This window comes from Cottoperca gobio, chromosome 2, assembly GCF_900634415.1.
Source record: "Cottoperca gobio chromosome 2, fCotGob3.1, whole genome shotgun sequence".
NCBI classification, from domain to species: Eukaryota; Metazoa; Chordata; class Actinopteri; order Perciformes; family Bovichtidae; genus Cottoperca; species Cottoperca gobio.
Genome location: NC_041356.1, coordinates 2899754 through 2921068, shown reverse-complemented (window position 1 = coordinate 2921068; position 21315 = coordinate 2899754). Strand labels below are relative to the sequence as shown.

Here is a 21315-nt window from a genome sequence, read left to right as displayed (position 1 = left end):
ATCATCCTGCTCTTCATCTCTCACTGTCTGTCTCGCACTTTAATCTTTTCTCATTTTGCGTTTTCCTGGTACAACAGTGGGAAAAAAAATGTCTTTCCTTTTGTTTCTTACCGCTCCTCTTCCCCCCACTTTTGGACAAAGGGTTGGTGTCAAGGCTTTTGCAATCATTCACTTTGGAAGAGGACTTTCTGAATAATTGTTCCAGGACGTCTTCCTTGTGTCTATTTTAAAGAAATACAATTTTTCTGGGGAACACCGAGAGTTGGAAAGAGGCTAATTAAACTGTGCGTGCGTGCGTGTGTGTGTGTGTGTGTGTGTGTGTGTGTGTGTGTGTGTGTGTGTGTGTGTGTGTGTCTGTGTGTGTGTGGCATTTTACCATCATTGGCATCATTTACCAATTTAGTTGTGAAACAGCCTGAATAATTATTTTTATTCTAGCTTATAACAGCTGATGCTGAAAACAGCTGTACAAAGAAAGTGCACAATTATTATTATTATTATTATTGGTCAAGACAAAAGCAAAACTGGCAATAGCATTTATAATCAGTACATTAGCAATTAATAAATGGTTTGTAACACACTATAACGGTGTAGTTGTAAGTAGATATTTATTTTTATGTATTTTTAAACAATTACAGTTCCTGTGAAGCATCTGCAATATTAATGAACACGCTTGAAAATATAAAACAACACACTAATAGAAATACTAAGAAGTATTTATGTATTATACTATATCATTATAAGATCTGGATTTGTTTATATTTATTTAAGTATTTATTTACAAATACCTCTTTTCTTCGTATGACGACTAACAAAACTAAAGAATACTGTATTATATATCAATAATTTACTATTTACACCAGTTACAGATGCTTCATACCTTGTTTTATATATATATATCAATATATATATAAATATATCCATATATATATATATATATATATATATATATATATATATATATATATATATATATAGTACTGTATGTCAGCATACTGTATCTGCTGACTACTACTTTAAAAGTGTGTTATAAACAATTTATACTTTTTTTTTTAGTATACAGCAATTTCACCAAGGTAGCCACATAAATTATAAATTGATGGAAGTGCTACATACTGATGCAGCTCCTTTGAGCTCCATGTTGAATGTGTTTGACGGAGAAACCCTGGCCGGTTTTTCTGCCCTCTGACTGTGTGTGTGTGTGTCTCTCACTTTCAGATGATCACTATGACATTTCGCTAAGGAGACGTCTGACTTGCTCTCCTCAGACTCACCTGTCATTGCCGCAACTGAGATTCCTCACTGTCTGTCTGTCTGTCTGTCTGTCTGCTCATCTACCTGTCTTTCTGTCTTTCTGTCTTTCCATTGCTTCTTTTCCTCACACTATTAGTTCACTGCGCTTACTCCTCTGTACTTATTTAAAGGCCAGTGATTGTACGACTTCTCAATGTAAATAAAGTCTGAAGGCAGTGTGCGCTTCCTAATTACAGCACCACGTTCTTATTTTATATGGATTGTTGAAATGGAGATACATACAGTATATTATCAACACACAATATGAATCCCATTTATTATTGTGTTGTGTCTTTGTTGGACTGTGTGCTTGTGAGTAAATTAATGTTTTATCATTTTAATTATGTATTAATCGACTGTGTGAATGTGTGTTATTCGACATCCACATGCCTCTCTGTGCTTACCCCCCCCCCCCCCCCCCCGGGCTCATACAATAGCAAGTGACCTCCTGGTTGATTTCATCCAATAGGAAATTGGCTCAGAGTTCGACAAGAAGAAGGCGGAGCTTAACGAGGTGCAGGGCTTAGCCAATCAGCTCTCAGAAGCTGGAGCCGCCAATCTAGTGGAGCCCCACCAACTCCAGCTCAACAGGCGCTGGGTTGAGGTGGAGGGCAAGTTCGTACCCTTCAAAAGACAATGTGTGAGTTTCAGTAGGCACGACTTCTATATCTACAGTACTAACAGAGAATACTTTACTAATCAGACCAGTTCATTATACTAATACTACTATCTAAGCTCTAAACAATTAAAGACAGTGTGTGTCTCTCTGAGTAGGAATAACAAGCCAAATTCACACTGGGGAGCAGCGAAGTGCGCATTATATTACATTTCAGTATATTATGTGTGCCACGTTAATATTCTGCCGATGTGAACCAAAAAATCTATCCTCCATTCTTCGTTTATGTCCCTCTTATGTGTTTCAGGAGGGAATAAATACTTTGTAACGTATTGCTTGGTTCCAGGTACTCTCTCGCCACAAAATGTTAAACTATCCCAACTTTTAGTTCACCGCAGAGTCAAAACAGCCGCTGTCAGAGCTTTACATAGACATGGCATGGCTAGCTCACCGCAGGCCGCACTTTGCCATTCCCCCGTGTGAATTTGGCGTAATAACAACTGAGATTTGAAATGAATCCTCTTTAAAATGTGGTATGCAAGCTGCACGAGGCTTGACATTTCTGTTACAATTAGTTATAGAATCCTAAATTCACACAAATAGTGCAAGTTTTGGTTGTAATTTGGTCTTTTACTTTTACTTGAAATACATGTTATGCCTCACAATTGAACAATTCAACCAACTTCAATCAATTAACTGTTCACTTTAATTTCTGAGCACAGGCTAATGATGATACCAAGACTTGCCAACCCATTTTGAGAAAACCTAATGGCTTTCTTGCCAACAGTTAGATGATATGATTGATGTGAATCATAAGTTTCTACAACAACCAGTTAGCTTGGCTCAGCCCAAAGTAAAACAAATTGACTGACTGTGGAGACTCCTGCTAGCAACATAGGTAGCTAATTATGGTGCTATTTAATAACATAGCTACCTAACTATGTTACTTGACTTAGCTATGCAACTGTTACTTAGCCTAGCCTAGCTACATAACTATGTTACTTAGCCTAGCTACGCAACTATGTTACTTAGCCTAGCCTAGCTACTTAACTAGGTTACTTAGCCTAGCTACGCAACTATGTTACTTAGCCTAGCTACATAACTAGCAGGAGGCACAAATCACCTACTGCTAGTCAACAGTCTGGTTCTCTGGTTTCATTGAACATCACCTAGCTAACTACTGGCAAGAAAGCATATTTTGTAAAATGTAGGGAAATACACTGGAATCAATCCAGGCAAAGAAGACATGTATCTATATCCATCTATAACAATAAATCTAGTGACATATTTTCAGTAGTTTTAGCCCCCATTAAGTTTTAAAAATATGCTTTTTTTGTTTGCTGCATTCGTTTACATAGCTTGTGTGTACATGTGAAGCATGCTCACATGTCTGAATCTCATTGGATGCTGTGTCTGGCTCTTTGTCACCGCATGCCCCCCCCCTTCCAACCAATAACCATTACACCCTCGCAGTTCCCTGATCTGCCAATCACTGAAGATGTATGTATCCTGTCAACCAATCACATCAGTTGAATCAACCACATGCACTTACACCACATGGTATCAACTTGGACAAATACATATCTGAACTGTCAGATCTCATGCTTCCAGTAATGCATTTCTTCAGGCACACTGAGAGGAATCATAAGCACATATTGAATTTTACCAAAAAGCCACAGACTGAACACACTCACTCTTTCTCAGTGATGTGCTTCAGTGTGGTACAGTAAGGCCTCTGAGCTGCTCCACTCAAGCTGTTAAGGCACTTCGGTGCATTGCTTAAGGACTCTTGAGCAGTAATTGGTGCACTTATTTTCCCATAGTCTCCAAGCTGGATGCTCAGTAATAATAGAATACAGCGACAAAACTTAACTTTCATGCACTTTGCTTGTTATCCTGTAGCCTATGTTATAAAATTGTTAAATGAAGAGTTGAATTTGCTATATTCTAATTTATTACAGGCGTCATATCAGATTGACATTAGATTTTGTATTCCTTTTATAGATTTATTATAAATTCCTGATATCTCAATGGAAGAAAAAGGTGACTGATTGTAAACCTTTCGTGTGGATATTTTTTTATTTTCTTCCGGCAATAGTCACCAAAATACCAAACCAACTCAGACAAAGGAATAGCCTTATCACACACCAGTAAAAGTCCACCTTGCTGCATTCTTTACCACACATAGTTGCACGCCAGCACTAAAATAGGTCCCCAAGTAATTTTCATCTCCTCTCAGTGAATCATTGTGGCATCAGGCATGCAGTATACTATAGAGTCAGATGCTCCAGTGTTGCTACTTCTCCTCAAATAATGGTTTTGATGAAGACAAATACAGTATAGATGTGTATTCAGTCCAAGTGGTCTAGAAGAAAGAAGAGTAGAAGAGATCGTGACAGTGTGGGAGCTACTTTGAGTTTTTTTTATACTTAAAGCTTTGTGGTCACTGAAGACACAAATTCAAACCTTACATTTGTAAAGCAATATCAGACAATTCCTAAAACTGCACGCCTACACTGGTTTAGTTTTAAGATGCTGGAAAGGAATCTGTGTTTGCTGGCAGTCTAGACAAAGGCATCTAAACAAGTCTAGAGAAACTGCCTGTGCCAGACATTTCTAACCCACTAACCTGGGACGTAAATCTAATTTCAACACAGTACTCACACCCACCCATATGTACGTTGAAGGATTTATTGGCCTCTGTAATAATTCATCCTGTCCATACCGGCTGACCCTTCTCTAACTTCAATGTAAGAGATGAGGGACAGAATCCACAGCCTGATAGTTCTGTGTAAAAAGCTGCTTGTATGAACAGTAGCTTATGGTGGCTAATGTTAGCTAACGTAAATGTAGTCATTATGCAGCAGGATGACCCCTATTATTATTATTATTATTATTATTATTATTATTATTATTATTATTATTATTATTATTACTATTATTATTATTATTATTATTATTATTATTATTATCTGTTTTACATTTATTTTTGATGCACTAACATGTAAACACCCTTTTACCATTATAGCTTGAGGTGGAACTAATTTTGTATGTAAAATATTAATTTGCAAAGTAACTAACGGTCGGATAAATATAGTGCAGTGACAGCATAAAACAGCAGAATATGGATACACTCAAAAGTACCTCAAAATAATACTTTAGTACAGCAACCAGTACGTTTTGCTGCACATATGGGCGTGTGAGTGTTGTTTGAAGGCGGACTTTTTAAATAAGAAAAGTCAACTTATCCTTTAACCAATGAATGATCATCAGTTTAGTAGCTGTTTGGAGCTTGTGATCATGTCACATGATCTTCATTCTTGACCTTGGAAACGTGGATTGTAGTCGACAAAGCGAGCTCACCCCAAAGTCCATTAGTAGCCGTTCTTTAACCAGTTACTGCACAGATACTGTAGCAATAAGTAAAAAATGTTGACAGACAATAGTTTACAGGTGCACTGTAAAAAAGTTAAAGGAATAGTTTTACATTTTGAGACCTGGATGTGAAGATCAATACCACTAAATATGAAGCCGCAGCAACTTAGCTTAATTTAGCGTAAAGACTGGAAGCAGGGGAAACAGCTAATATGCTTTAGCTCTGTCCAGAGTTTTTGTTTTTTTATGCACTAGAAAGAACCTCAAATTAACATGTTGTATCTAATTTGTTTTTTATACCAACAAAAAGTGTAAACATGTCGAGCCGTGGCGAGGTTGTGGTAAGCTAAGCTAATTGGCTACATGGTCTAGCTACATATTTAACAGACGGAGTGGTACCGATCTTCTCATCTAGCTCGCACCAAATATTTAGCTATTCCTTTCATCTCTGTGCCATTACAGCACATACTTTACCCTGTTGAAACCCAGAATGACAGAGCTCTCTGTCTGCAGCGGGGAAACTGGGACATTTAAAACTAAGGCCTTCCATTTCACCTCATACCGCACATACATGTGTCAGATGTTGGATTAAACTTTCTGTTAGAACTACACTGCTGTCCAAAAGGAAGTTAAGCCAATTTTACAGGTAAATGTACTCACCATGACGAGTCTGTGAAAACGGTTGTATAATTTCTCCTGATCCTGATTGTCAAGCCTGAGAAAATAACCCGGATGATGTCATAGAGATGTCATCAGGGTTATCTTGGGGCCTCGAGACTAAGAATTTAACAAAAAGATTGAGTTACAAACGTGGGTGTGGAGTTAGAAAGCAGGCATTCAACAGGCTGGATGGTTTATTGAAAGATGCTGTCAAGTGGCATTATGGGAAATGTAGTATTTTGGTGTCCCATATTTCAGACCAGAAATATATTTTTTTTTTTGTGAGTCCCCAAAGTTTGGAAGTGCGATACTAAATCAGGAGTACCATTTAAATTTCTCAAAAGCAGCAATTATATATTTATTTCCTGCCAAAAAAGGTAGGGAGCCACCAGATTACACAAACGTATCCCTGCACAGGATATTCCGTCCATCAGCTTGTGAGTGAATCTTGTGCACTCCACCCCACCAGACGGTTTTACTGTCATGCCAGGCAAACCCAGAGCTGACTTGTTGAGGCCAGCAGCGCTCGTTAACCTCTGTGAGGCTGCTAATAATGCTAATGTGGGTTTTTTTTATTTTGGGTTAATTAAAAAATGTAATTTAAGGGGTAAAGCGACAGACGACAGGAGCATAACAATGAGGTGAAATGAACAGAGCCGAGTGTTTAATACCCCAGAATCTCTGTGCTGTTGAGGGAAGCTTCATTTGCTATGCTGAGTTTAGAGCATTGTGTATCATGGTCAGGTGACAAATAACATGAATTCCAACTGCTGTTTCAAAAGTAATCTAATGCTTAAATATATTAAAGGTGAGTTGTCACAAGCTTGAATATGATCATGATATACAATGGGGATTAATGAGTTTGAGAAGGAACTTGTTGTAAAACGACATGTGGTATCTGAAGGCCTTGAAACGATCTGGGGCTTCATTTGTCAAAGTCTAGAAGTCATCATCTGAAGTGTATTTACAAGAAGTAATTTATATAGTTTTTTTATATCATACACTACAAAAATATATTAAAAAAATTAATAGAAAATGTCATAGTTACGTGGAACTTCAATGACGTGCAATGAATAAGTCCCAGATCGATTTCAATTATATTCTCCCCCTTAAATCTAGCTTCCATATGTTGCCTGGTTAGAGAAATGACAAAGCATGATATAAAAGCTAATTTATTTTTGTATGAAGTCGTAATATTTTTCCTTTTTCTGAACTACTCTGTGTGTGTGTGTGTGTGTGTGTGTGTGTGTGTGTGTGTGTGTGTGTGTGTGTGTGTGTGTGTGCGCCCAGGAGTACCTCATAGAGCTGCAGGCGCTGCTGCGTTCAGTGTCAGAGACGGACTTCAAGCTGAACTCTCCTGAATACTGGCCTGCAGCGTATTATAACCTGCCTCAGCAAGAGCACTGCCTGAAGGTCAGTACTGCTTTAGTGTTCCAAAAATATTGTTGTATGAAAACATCTCCACTACAGCATCATATTCTTCAGAGAAGTACAGTATGTGGTGAGGAAGGGCAGTCAGGTGTTTACTGCTGATAGACAGAGGGCGGGATGCTAATGAGACAGGCTGTGAACTTCAGATGAGAAGATTGATACTAATCTAATGTCCGCCTTTCAATATGAAGTTACAGCCAGTTAGTTTACCATAAAGACTGATAGCTGGGGGAAACGGCTAACAAAAATCCATTTACCACACAGGAGGTGAAGGGGAGCATCGAAGAGTTGCGAGGCCCAGTGGAGGGAGCGTTGGCCCAAAGAGAGGAGATGGTGTCTGGGGCTCGGCCTCTGGAGGGTCAGAGGATCCAGGAGACCGCCACCCTCCTCAGTACTAACTGGGACAAACTGAACAAGCTCTACCTGGACAGACTGAAGTGAGGAGGGGGAGGAGGATCAATGGATCAATGTTATTTGTCACTTGTAATGTGTAATAGTTCCTAGGCCTTGCCACATGCTTCTGGGTTTGCCCAGTGGAATTGTAGCTCCACTTTCTTCCCATCGTCCCTTTAATGCTTCTTACATTGGCTGCTGCTTTATATATATATATATATATATATATATATATATATATATATATATATATATATATATATATATATATATACATATATATACATATACATATATATATATATATATATATATATATACAACTAGTATATATAGTTGTTTTATATAAGTGTGTTTATGGTATCCTGTATGTTCTGCTTGTGGAATGTTTTAATTTGTTTTAATTAGTTTGATTGCATGAATATTTTGTGCACATATTTGAATCTGAATTTTTAAACACATGTTTGCGTGCACATCAAGGCGTTGGCAGGATTGCAACTCCAAGTGGCAGAAGTTCATATCGGATGAGAAGGCGATGGAGGAGTGGCTGAATGACACTGAGAGCACTTTGAGACTGACCGAGAGTGAGCCAGCAGGACACAAACAGCACCTCAGGGTAACACACACACACACACACACACACACACACACACACACACACACACACACACACACACACACACACACACACGTCATATAAAGACATGTGACATCAAAATGTGTCATGACGATTCATTTATTGTCTATTTGCGGTGAAACATCACATTATTATCTCCTGATAAAATCATTAGTTAAATGTATATCAGGAGAAATAATTCCAGTATTTATATCTTAAGTGTGTTAAGAAATATTAAGTACATTAATAAGAGTAGATGTTTCCAGTGCTATTGATTTGGCAAATAAATGAGCAAATCAAGTATGCACAGACTATGTGACTATCAAGACTAAAAAGTTCATATAAAGAATGTCGTGTGCTGTTTGTCATTTTAGTCCATTAATACATGAATAATTGATGGTATGTGAGGCCAAACTTAGTCACAGTGGTGTCACTACTGCCCACCTCTGATGTCATAACATGTCAAGATATTGATGGACATTTTTGATATTACGTGACATAATAACACCTAAAATAGCATGCCAAAAAAAAGACACTATATGACATGATATCACAACATTTGTCTAGTAAACAGCACACACACACACACACACACACACACACACACACACACACACACACACACACACACACACACACACACACAGATGTCACTTGTCAAGAGGAAAAGGCAGTGAGTGTCTGGCAGTGCAGTCAGCCTCGATACAAACAGAACACTTTCCTTTTTAGGCCTTATGTAACAATATTATGTCATCAAATTTGACATTTCAATGTTACATCAACCCCAAAAAACTGAAATTGAAGGATTATGAAAAGCAATTTGATAGAGGCGTAGAACAATGGACATTTAGTTTAACAACACTGAGGCTAAGATGAATAATGTACGAGGAATCATTTTCACAGGGAAATGTTGTTTTCACAGATGAGTTGACTTTTAGTTTCAGTTACTGCCGTTAAACTGGTGCACTTAACCTTGCATATAAAGTGTTGTCGTGTGTGTGTGTGTGTGTGTGTGTGTGTGTGTGTGTATGTGTGTATGTGTGCATCATCAAACATGCCCAGTCCACTTTGAGCTTCTGTGATCAGCTCTCAATGTCCACCTGCACAGACGAGGACGCACTGTCCAAGTGCCACTCAATTGCCAACCTGTGTGTGTGTGTGTGTGTGTGTGTGTGTGTGTGTGTGTGTGTGACAGAGTTTGTGTAGAGACAGAGAACCATCTGGTATCTCAAATCACAAGCTGCCACCTGAACCGCACCCAATCCTGATTCTCCAGTGTACAAACACACAGTAGGATATATTGAAATGAATTGTGGGGGCTTTGTGTTCAGACTCACCCAAGAAGATATGCCAATACTTAAAGCATTTAAAGGCGTAGTTCAACGTTTTGAGAAATATACAATTCCTTTTAAAGATCACATTCAAATTCAAAACCAACATGTCTGACCAAATCTACAAAAACTGAATCCCTGAATAATGATGCAATTACGGCCATTTAAATGGATTTTTCTCATTTATGAACATTAATACATTGTACATATATTTTTGAATGGATTATCTGCATGGTTTAGGGCTTTTCGACCTGTCAAAAAGCCTTTCAAATTAACTACATAACATGAAAGCCATCCTCCCTTTAACTCTACCATAAAATACTTTAATTACCTCATTTCAGTCTTTAATGCTATTTGATGAATACGAGCCTGTAAAACCTCAAACCAGGCAGATAATCCATTAAAACCCAGAGATGGACTGAACCACTAAATTTGCACCCCGATTTTAATTAAGATCCTTAATAGCCTCCCACTGCTACCACTAGTATTATTAGTCATGTTCTTAGAATAGTTCTTATTATTATCATTAATCATGTTTGTATAGTTGTTATTGTTGCTATTCTTATTATTTGTCATATTTACATTACATTATACATCCTAGTCCCTAGTCCTTTCCGATGACATCACGCGGGTCGTGATAGACGACAAGCTTTGATTGGTTGGGGACCAACGTGTCATGTCTCTTGGCCGAGTCGCGGCAAGAATAAGTGATCATCGATAATTGTCTCATCTGACACGGCAACCATCGTTGTTGACAAAAATATTGTGTAGTTCAAACCCGAGCTTAGTCTTAACCTTAAAAGAAATCCCCCTTGTGAAAAAGCTAATCACCTCTGTGTGTGTGTGTGTGTGTTGTGTGCGTGTGTGTGTGTGTGTGTGTGTGCAGGACCTGACGGAGGCCATACCTCTCCAGGAAGTGGTGTTGTGCAGAGTGAACTCTGCAGGAGAGGACATCAGCCAGTTGAGCACACCAGACGATTCCTTGCAGCTACGAACAAAACTCAAGTTACTCAACACTCGCTGGGCTAACGTCTGCCAGCAGCTCAACGAGCGCAAGAGGAGGTGTGTGTGTGTTCCATATTTGTGACACTTTCAAATGGAGGCATTCCTGTCTCAAGAACATGTCTCACCTCCTCTTTCCCTCTTTCTCCTTACTGCCGCCCTGCACTGCTGCAGGTCTTCAGAGGCACGCACGGCGACTGCAGAGCTGCAGGAGAACATGGGCTCCATGCTGGGCTGGTTGGACAAAGCGGAGGATGTCCTGGCCATCCCTCTGCAGCCTGCAGAGCCACGTCACATCAGAGACACTCTAGGGAAAGTCCAGGTACCATCAAGATACAACACAGCAGTTATAATGAGCCACTGTGTGGGCGTGTGTGGAGCGCCGTAATTCAATTTAGCTGCTGTCATAGTGTAAATTAGATACAGCTCTTTATTATTACACTGAGCAGGTGCATACGTGTATTTTGGTTTGTTTAACTTAATCGAGAGGGTATTATGGTTTCCAATGAGATGCTATAATGTTTCATTGAAAACATTTAACTGTGAGTGTGCATTTGGTTGTGTGAGTTTACATAATGATATTGAAAGAGCGTGTGTGTGTGTGTGTGTGTGTGTGTGTGTGTGTGTTTCAGGCACGTGTAGAGGAGCTTCCTGCCAAGAATGCGGTGATGGAGGATCTGAACTCCAGATTCAGACAAATAACACTTCCTGCTGACAGACAGAAGGACATCAAGATCATCAACAGTCGCTGGGCTCAGGTCAGCAGCTGTCACTGTGAATACTGCATCTCACAGCTCTCCAGCGCTTTGTTAATATTCAGCTATTCTCATCAGAACAAAGCCGTGCCGAGCTATAAGATGATACACCATCATGTATTGCATCAGACAGATGCAGTTAGAGAGCAGCTGGTAAATATTTAGAAGCATCCAGCAGCTAAGTAGACATATATTTTTCTCAGGAGTTCACACAGGCCACAACCATTGTAGTGAACGCGATATTACAGGAACGTCTGTCGGGAATTTCTTCAAATTTGGCACAAACATCCACTTGGCTAAGAGAATGCACCGATTACATTTTGGTGCTCAAAGGTAAAGGTCACTGGGACCTGGGATAAATTGATGACGTGATGACATTTTGGACAGACTTGGATTTAAACTGCAACATGAGCGGTGAGCAGAGGCCTACAACTGCAAGATGGTCGTTTTAGTGTTGAGTAGTACAGCCTTATGATGGCTTAACTCGTATCTCAAATATCACAGCCATTAGACTCGTAGGTCAACCCAATCCAAACTCCCCTTAGTCATTTTAAATGTTACCTGAATATAACACAGCCTGTCCTTGTTTAGGTGTCCAGGGCTCTGCCTGAGCGTCAGCTGGAGATCGAGGGTCTGCTGAGGGAGCTGGAGAAGTTCCAGGGTCAGCTGGATGGCCTGTCCGCCTGGGCGTCCAACTCCAGGGCCAAGCTAGAGCAAAACCCTGAGGAGCCCAGGGTAGGGCACACACACACACACACACACACACACACACACACACACACACACACACACACACACACACACACACATACCCTCACTACCAAATCATTTGAGGCTCACATGAGTATTAATGATATAACATTATATTGACCGATTTTTAAAATGCAGAATTTCAAAAAAGTAAATGTCGGTCGTTTTGAATAAATCCTTTTACACTATATATCCTAAACTTGTGTTGTTTCTCAAGCTCATTGAGGAAGTGCAAGTCAAGCAGCCAGAGGTGGAGTTTGTTTTGGAGCGAGCCGATCGACTGTACAAGGACAGTGCTCCCAGCCAACCAGACAAGGTGAGGAAATCCAACACCCTAAGGACCCAAAAGGAACCAACGTTTGCATGTGGCATATATGCTTTTTCATATCTCCTACCTTATCAAAATAAAAGCCTTTGATTGCTCTTGTTGTGGATTTTGACTGTGACTTTGTGTGTGTGTGGTGACAGGTTAAGTATGTGAAGCTCAGGGAAGACTGGACTGTGATCCTGGAGCTGGTGCGACAGCATAAGGAGAGGATGGCTGCTCTGCTAGTGGTCAAAAAAGCCAGTAAGACTTATTTTTCTTCAGTTTGTGTGCCAGTTGATGTGTAGACATAATGATATTTGGGTATTTTTAGCCAGTCATCACTGTGTAATGTAATGCAACTTCAGAGGATTTATGATTGGAGTTAGGGCTAGAACTGAGGTTAAATTAGTAATGTGGAGTTGGTTTAAGACCTTAAACTGGATAAATCCATGTGGAGCAACAAGGGAAGAAGTCTTCCATCCCTTTCAACCTCTGACAAGTGCACGTCCAGCTGCTGCTCCCTTTCCTTAGTAGGGCCAGATTTTGGGGATTTATAGAGCCAATTAATGTGTAGAGAGAGGAGATTATACCTTTAGTATTCAGATTTAAATCTAGAAGGTTGTCAATTGGAGATGTTGGGGATAAATTTGGGAAGGAACAAAAACCTTTCTGAGTTAAGTGTCTTATCTGCAGGTACTGAAAGAAGTGCATGAACTGCTGTCTGAGTCGTTCAAAAGAAAGGAAAATGTTTTATTGTGCATCTGATTCTATTTCTATGCCATAATTGAGATGCTGTATCTGTATAAGAAGGAGTAAAGGCAGAGTGAGAGGTGAGGGGACTAAAGATCGATGCTTCCTGTGAACCCAAATGTTTCCTTAATCAGAACCAGGTTTTTATTCTATGAGAAACAATGGGGTTGGACGTAACGGATTTCCCATTTATGGCGAGAGATGAACACACAATAAGACTGAGAGAACTGGCCGTAAGATTTGTCCTCCTGTAGCTATATAGGACTTAAATTAGCTGGTAGATCTAATTAATTATCTTTTGTATGTTACTTGGCTAATAGTTGTAAAGACAGTTGGGGATAGCCATTCCGCCTAGTTTTTTTGGTCTTTATAGAAAGTCTTTCCTGATGCACTGTCCTCTGTTTCCCCCCAAAAAAGGATAAGATTAACTAAGATAATAAGATTTTTTTATAAATATAAGTATTTAAACGTTTAACCAAATCGAGTTTGTAACCAGAAAATTTACCAAACTTCTGCAGAGTAGAAAGAATATGTGGAACGGAAGAAATAGGATTGGACATGTTAAGAAGTAAGTCATCGGCAAACAATGAGACCTTATGCTCAAAGTGGTTCCGAATAATGCCGTGAAGGTTAATCACAAGGTTTAGGGTAGCAGCTTAATAGCAAGTACAGTTATTATAAAGTGCAGTAGACATTTTTACATTGAGGTATTTCCACTCGTTGATACTGAGTTAGGAAATTACAGAGCTAGAAAGAGAGGGAGAGTTCCTGTTTATAAGCAGACATGAATAAATGGTTTAAATATTTTGTGTGTTCCCAGATGAAAGCCTGACAGGAAGTTCCCAGCAGGAATCTGCTGCGCTGGCTCAGTTCAACAAGTCCTGGGCAGAGCTCACCGATTGGCTGACCATGCTGGATAACATGGTGCAGAACAAGCGTGTGGTGGTGGCTGACCTCGAAGACATCAACGACAACATCAGCGGGCTCAAGGTCAGCACTTCAGACATCTCTGTTGTTTACAGCAAACACTGAGGGAAACCGTTCATTTTATCCGCTAAAGTGCACTAATTAACGTGATAATAAACCAACATTTTCAGGTGTCTCTTCAAGAGCTCGACCAGCGGCGCCCCCTCCTGGATAGACAGGTCACAGCGGCCCAGAACCTGAAGAATAAAACCAGCAACCAGGAGACCCGCAACGCTATCACTGAACGCAGTATGTCTCTCGCACATACACACACACACACACACACACACACACACACACAAAAGATTGAGTTTGCAAGATGACGGGTTTATTCCTCCAAGAGGAAGGCTATATGCGAGGAAATATTAGTTATTTATTATATAATAGGCTTTGAATGAGTTATAAATTATATATATATATATATATATATATATATATATATATATATATATAAATGATGTATACATTTTTGGTTAAACTTTTTAACTATCAAGTAAAAAAGTGCTGCACATTTCATCCATGATTTCGTCCATGGTGGTTTATTGAAATTTCCATTTCATGCTCCAATATTTTGTCCCACTAAACAGGAGCACCTTAAAAGATAACTCTTCTAACTCCTTCTTGTTTTCAACTAATGTGCAGAGCCAACAATAAATGCATTTAGTAACAAGTATTGTGTGTGTATTAAAGCCTGATATGTCTTCTTCTGTGCCAGAGAGCTCCATTGTCATCCAAAAACTATAAAAGAAACATCAATGAGCCACTCGCTGGGTGACATGTTCCTTCACACACACACTGTTGGTGTACAGATATAGATTTATATAGTCATATTCTTTAAAATAGGTATTGCATGAGCCCAAGCATGCAATTTTCCGCAATGCCACTTTTCTACTAAAAATGTATACCTGCTCAAAACCTCTGTGTCTCACTAGAAAAAGAATGGCTGCCAATCCTTAATTATTATCCCTCCATAGTGTACAATTATGATTCATGCCTTTGAGATTTTGAGTGGGCTTTTTGTACTTTTTCTCCAAGTCTCACCGTTGCTCTAGGTAGGTATACATTTCAGTACATAAAGCCAGGCTGTGGAGAAATAAAAACATGTATCAATGTTAAGCACCCTCCAGTGGTAGTATTCCAAAACGACACGATAGCTAATGGATGCATGCCACAGACAAACACAGACTATAAACTACAGTAAAGAAAAGCAAGTATCTTTCTTTCTGTAATTGTAGTTGACAGGCTTCAGACTCACTGGGAAGACTCTCAGACCAAACTCTCCGATAGGACGAAGCAGCTGCACAACATGCTGCAGGACTCAACTGACTGGCTGGATGCCAAGCAGGGAGTGGATCCTCTCATCAAGCGGGCTAGTGAGAGGCTGGAGTCCTGGCAGGAAATCACGTACACGGTGGAAGCATTGAAGAAACAAAACGCTGAACTGAAGGTTGGGCTCACCGATTGCATGAATGTCCAGAATCTCCAATTTCTGCTGTCTGAATTAGCATAATAATAACTCCGAATTTAGATGCACACACTGTTTTTCCACCTTGCATGTGATATTCATAAACAGATGGCTCAAAAATATGATATTACTCGTTCTGGGGATGACTCAAAAGACATTTAGATTGGCGAGAGTGAATCAGTTTGTCATATTCCCTTCTTTTCTTTTCTCTTTCTTCACTCATATCCTTCCTCAGATCTTTGTGAGGGAGCTGCAGCAGTGGCAGGGTCAGGTGGATGGAACCAATGCACTGGCTGACAAACTGCTCTCGCTGTACGCCAACGATGACACGCACAGAGTCACCCAGGTCAACGACAACATGGTGGCCACCTGGACACACATCAACAATCGGTAACGACGCACACACACAAACTGTATATAAAAAGAACATTCTACAACTAGTTTGAAGACAAAATAAGCGAGTGCTTCTGTGCTTCTGCAAATGGAACTTCGACTCATTATTATGCAGATGATGTAGTGTTGTATCTCTGTGTATGGCATTCATAACTGTCTGCCTTTAACACCAGCACCGACAGGCTCTTTTGGGGTACTATTTTCTCTAAATCCCACGCCGAAGAACGCCTGGATCCTTTTGTTCGCACTGATGGGCCATTAACGACTCATCAGTCTCCATCTCTGTGGTGCATTGTGAGACTCGGGCCGTGCCGCCGTGCCAGCGTTTCCATCTCTATAGCGCAGCCAGAACATGAATGGATACGCAGCCCCCACAAGCCATACACTGCCAGATAGCTTATCTAACAGCTTGAACCTACATACAACTGGTACACATATGCTATCTATCTTTAGAAAAATATTCTCACGCTGCCACCCCATGCATTAAAAGTCAATGGTGAAGCCAAAATACCGTATCGTATGTAACACAAACTGGTACGAGTTGGCTCTATTTTGCAAATAAAAACATTTATTCTCACTTGCATCTTGATCAGCTAAGCTATCGGATGCTCTTTTGAGTTGTAAGCGGCTTATAAACTGCGGCGTATAAAAGGAAAAGGCTTGAAATGATACATTTTTAAATTGGCAAGTAAAATAAGTATTAAATGGTAAATAAAATCACACATGATGGTTCAAATAATTACATTATCACATATGATATCCGCAGTTATTGCGGATTCACGCTTGTTTTTACATAAATGCATCCAAGCTCTTTCTTTTTCTGTGTGTGTGTGTGTGTGTGTGTGTGTGTGTGTGTGTGTGTGCGGCACCTTGTAATGAATGTGTGTGTGTGGCACCTTGTAATGAATGTGTGTGTGTGGCACCTTGTAACGAATGTGTGTGTGTGTGTGTGTGTGTGTGTGTGTGCGGCACCTTGTAATGAATGTGTGTGTGTGGCACCTTGTAACGAATGTGTGTGTGTGTGTGTGTGGCACCTTGTAATGAATGTGTGTGTGTGTGTGTGTGTGCGGCACCTTGTAATGAATGTGTGTGTGTGTGTGGCACCTTGTAATGAATGTGTGTGTGTGGCACCTTGTAATGAATGTGTGTGTGTGTATGTGTGTGTGTGTGTGTGTGGCACCTAGTAATGAATGTGTGTGAATGTTGACAAATGTTGTAAAAAGCACTTTGAGTGGTTGCAAAGACGAGTAAAATGCTTTATAAATGCAGTCTATTTACCATTTATTCATAAAGCCTAAATCATATTTCTACAAACTTATTTCACAGAACTGATCTTGCTAATGTCCTTCATGTCTGCAAAAGGGATTTAAATAAATGACTAATATCTCTGGCGGAATTCAAGACTATACATTTTAAATGTTGTGGGAAATGAAACATGTAAATCTCTGTATTAGCCTTATTGTCTTGGGTCAAACTTAACCTGAACATTTTTATTTTATGTTGACCCTGGTGACATCTCGTCCTGCGTCTCTCCAGGGTTTTGGACAGAGAAGCGGCTCTGGAGGCAGCTCTGAAGCTTCTGCAGCAGTTCTACCTCAACCTGGAAAAGTTCCTCAACTGGCTGACGGAGGCGGAGACGACCTGCAACGTGTTGATAGATGCCACCAACAAGGAGAGAATGCAGGAGCAGCCGGAGGCAGCCAGGAACCTGCTGGCACAGTGGAAGGTAGGACACGATATTAAGAGGTAACTGAATGACATGCTTATATTACGATTCTTTAAAGCAAGGGATCCATGTTATGTCTGTGGCTGCAGGAATAATGATTTATTTGGAACAGAAGATGAATAATTTGGTATGTCAGAACACATCACCTACAGACTCAGACTTCACTGTGGAAAAATGTCGCAGTCCTGCAAACAGCAGGGATCCAAACAAAAATAAAAAATATTAATGATTAAAACATTTTGTCATATGGGATTAGACATCCAGTGTATTTCCAGTTTGTGACCCAGAGTTGAAGACTCTCTTCCTTGACTCTCTGGCCCGGCTGGTATGACAGGAATGCTGACCTGGCAGCATACAGAGATCTCATTGGCCAGTCAGTGCCTGGCAGACAAATGCAAAATCCCCCTACTGCATTGTGGGTGTTGAAGGGAAGGCTCTGTTCTGCAAGAGAACATATTTTGACCCTCGGCCCTCACCCTGCACCCACACACACTCTGGTGGAACGGCGTGTGCACGATGCACACACACACACACACACACACACACACACACACACACACACACACACACACACACACACACCGTACATACTGTAAAGGAAACACACATGCACCATTTTGGAAATAAATCTTTCAGATAGACACTTCCTTTTCCCACACGCGAACACACAGTACAACAGCAGCACTGTATGCAGAGCTGAGATAGTCTTCTGTGTCCAATTATAATGGCGGACGGCAGCGCGGCGTAGCATCCTGGGAGTGCACACACACTCACAAGCTACAGCGCTGCACGCAGATAACGTTTAATTGGAAAATGAGCGCACTCATCGTTTTATGCACCCTTTCAAGTTCCCTCTCCTCCTCTTCTCTCTTTCTCACCCTCTCTGTCATTCAAACTCACTCTGACTCACACCCTGCAACTCTGTATCCCTCTTTAAGGGTAACTAACGCTCCCTCCCCTTCCTCTTCATCTCCAAATCTCTCTCTTTGTCACACACACATTTAAACAGAGGGCACACTTATGCATTCACATTGGGAGCTCATCTTGAGGGACTAGAAGAAGCAGAAGATGAAGCCTCTTCTTCTTTTTGACGTCTAGTTTTGGGATTCCAGAGTAAAGTTTTGAGGATGCTGCGCAGGAAGGTCTACAATGTTCAGGTTAGGAAAGAAAATCAAGTGTTGTTCTTTCGCATTGTAATCCTAAATGAAGACATTATATATAATAATGATAATAATAATAATAATAATAATAATAATAATAATAATAATAATAATAATAATAATAATAATAATAATAATAATAATAGAATGTGTCAACTATTATAAAAATAATTTTGACGTTATTACATAAGATGTTTGACAAAAAAGTTGATTTAGAAATGTTTGCTTTTTTCAGGCTTTGCTTCTTCAACAATAAAATGACACATTGTGGACAAGAGAGCTTTTCATATAAACTGAAAGTCTAACAGTGAGCTGATTCTCCTATAATCACAATATAAAGTGAAGACATCAAGGGGCTGTGATTGATTCAAAGGGATCAGAACATTTAGATCACAGGGGAAAGTTTCTCAAAGTAAATTGAATGCATAAGCCAGACTGCACTCTCTCTCTGTCATCACTGCTTTCTATTGGTTCTATTCTTTGATGCAATGACTCATTCTTCCGCTCATCATTAAAATGATCATGTTATCTATTTTATCTTAAAACTACCAGCCAGTGTAACAGCCTTTAACGGTATTTTCTTTATTTCTAGCGACGCTTTAATCAACTTTTCACATTGATAATGTTAAAAAACGTGTGATGAACACTAGTAGTGAGGTACAGTTTGGCCTGAAGCTGTTATTTAATGAACCCATGTGAGACAGACTCTGCTTTTTCTGAAACGTTGGAGCCACTGGTGCCTCAATATTGTGCTTGGGTACAATACTTAAGTACTTAGTTACTTTCCACCTCTGAGACTAACACAACACCTTTCTTTCTATTAGTGTCATGGAGAACATGTGGAAAGTGTTTTTCGCATTGCTCTAACAGCATGACTGAGAGGAATATATATAGGTCATTATAATATAAAGTCAAAACAAAAGTAACTAGTAATATGCTTGAATGTTACATTTATCTCTAATGAGGTAACTATTATAACATTTTCGTAACGGCAGGTAATGGCTTATTAAATAATGTACTAATGCTTTATAGATGAGAACAAACGTTGGGTTGCCAGGTTGTTAATGACTTATTAACAGTTCAGTTTATTCAGGATGACTTCTTGTCGTTTTGCCACACAGAGTTGCACAACGAAGTGCAGTTTTAGTCCATTTATGCTCCACAAGAGAAACCAGACCAAAGTAAATAAACGACAGCAGTGTATTTGCGTCGGGGTAAATGTAAAGGGCAACGACAAAAACCACTGGTGAGTTCTCTGGGCAGATAAAATGGCCGACGTCTTAACATTATTTGGAAATTGGAAATCAGGGAAACGTTGTCCATCGACCTGGACGTTTGACCACCAAGCGTTTATATCATGCGAAAGAAAATGACGGCAACTTACGTGATGATTGACGGCACATCGACGACGCGGAGAGGAAGTAGTGCTCAGGTAAAGTGAACGGCCTGCCATGTGAACGACATTAGCATTTCATTTGCTTTCAATGCACCAACCTGCTGAACCTTTGGTATTCTTCTGCGACATTCCCAAACAGGAAGTGTTCACCGAAATTAAATTTATTCCCTTTTCGCTTTGCTAAGTGTGTAACCGGAACATTAAAAGTTTCAGTAATGCATTGTTTGTCGGAAATAATGTACACGGGTGAGACCACCGCCGTCGAAGTAACAAACTGATTCCAGGCTGAATACACATCATGACATTTGAGTGTTTCAGAAGCTTCTATTCACAACACATTAAGCCCTTCATGGTGGCTCATTACTGCTAGTTGCTGCTTTTACAGAGCAAATCCCTCTTTCAGATCCTGTTCCCATTACTGAGCAGAACATTCCTAGAAATATGGCTGCTATTACCGAGGAAATAAAATGTGTGCTTCAACAGAATTTCTCCACTTGCTTTTTTCCACCGACTATGTGTCACCAGGACCTCCAGGCAGAGATTGACAGCCACACAGAGATGTATCACTCCCTGGATGAGAACGGGCAGAGGATTGTGGGCTCGCTGGGGGACTCTGAGGACGGCGCTCTGCTCCAGAGACGTCTGGACAACATGAGCCAGCGCTGGAACGACCTGCGCGACAAGACCCTCAGCATGAGGTGAGGGGAGGGGCTCAGTCTGTGTGCTGGAATCATGGAGCTTATCTAAACGCCTTTTATGTGTTTCAAGGGCCCTTCTGGACTCAGAGATGGCCCCGTGGAGGAGGCTCCACATGTCGCTGCAGGAGCTGCTAGACTGGCTGAGGCTTAAAAGTCAACAGCTGGAAAAGGAGCCGCCTGTAGGGGGCGACATCCCCGCTGTGCAGACACAGCTGGACACACACCGGGTAGG

The 21315-nt window shown here is 40.2% G+C and overlaps 1 protein-coding gene across 1 annotated transcript in view; it reads left to right on the top strand.

The window, feature by feature from the left end:
- The window catches only part of LOC115020216 (dystrophin), a 227062-nt gene that overhangs the window by 155380 nt on the left and 50367 nt on the right, over positions 1-21315 (top strand). Inside the window, 17 exon segments of the mRNA XM_029450175.1 lie at positions 1763-1933; positions 7235-7357; positions 7640-7812; positions 8249-8384; positions 10602-10777; positions 10892-11039; positions 11350-11475; positions 12064-12207; positions 12440-12538; positions 12691-12790; positions 14100-14269; positions 14377-14494; positions 15481-15692; positions 15946-16100; positions 17640-17829; positions 20911-21083; positions 21154-21310. Coding sequence (XP_029306035.1) covers positions 1763-1933; positions 7235-7357; positions 7640-7812; positions 8249-8384; positions 10602-10777; positions 10892-11039; positions 11350-11475; positions 12064-12207; positions 12440-12538; positions 12691-12790; positions 14100-14269; positions 14377-14494; positions 15481-15692; positions 15946-16100; positions 17640-17829; positions 20911-21083; positions 21154-21310 — 2571 coding nt within the window.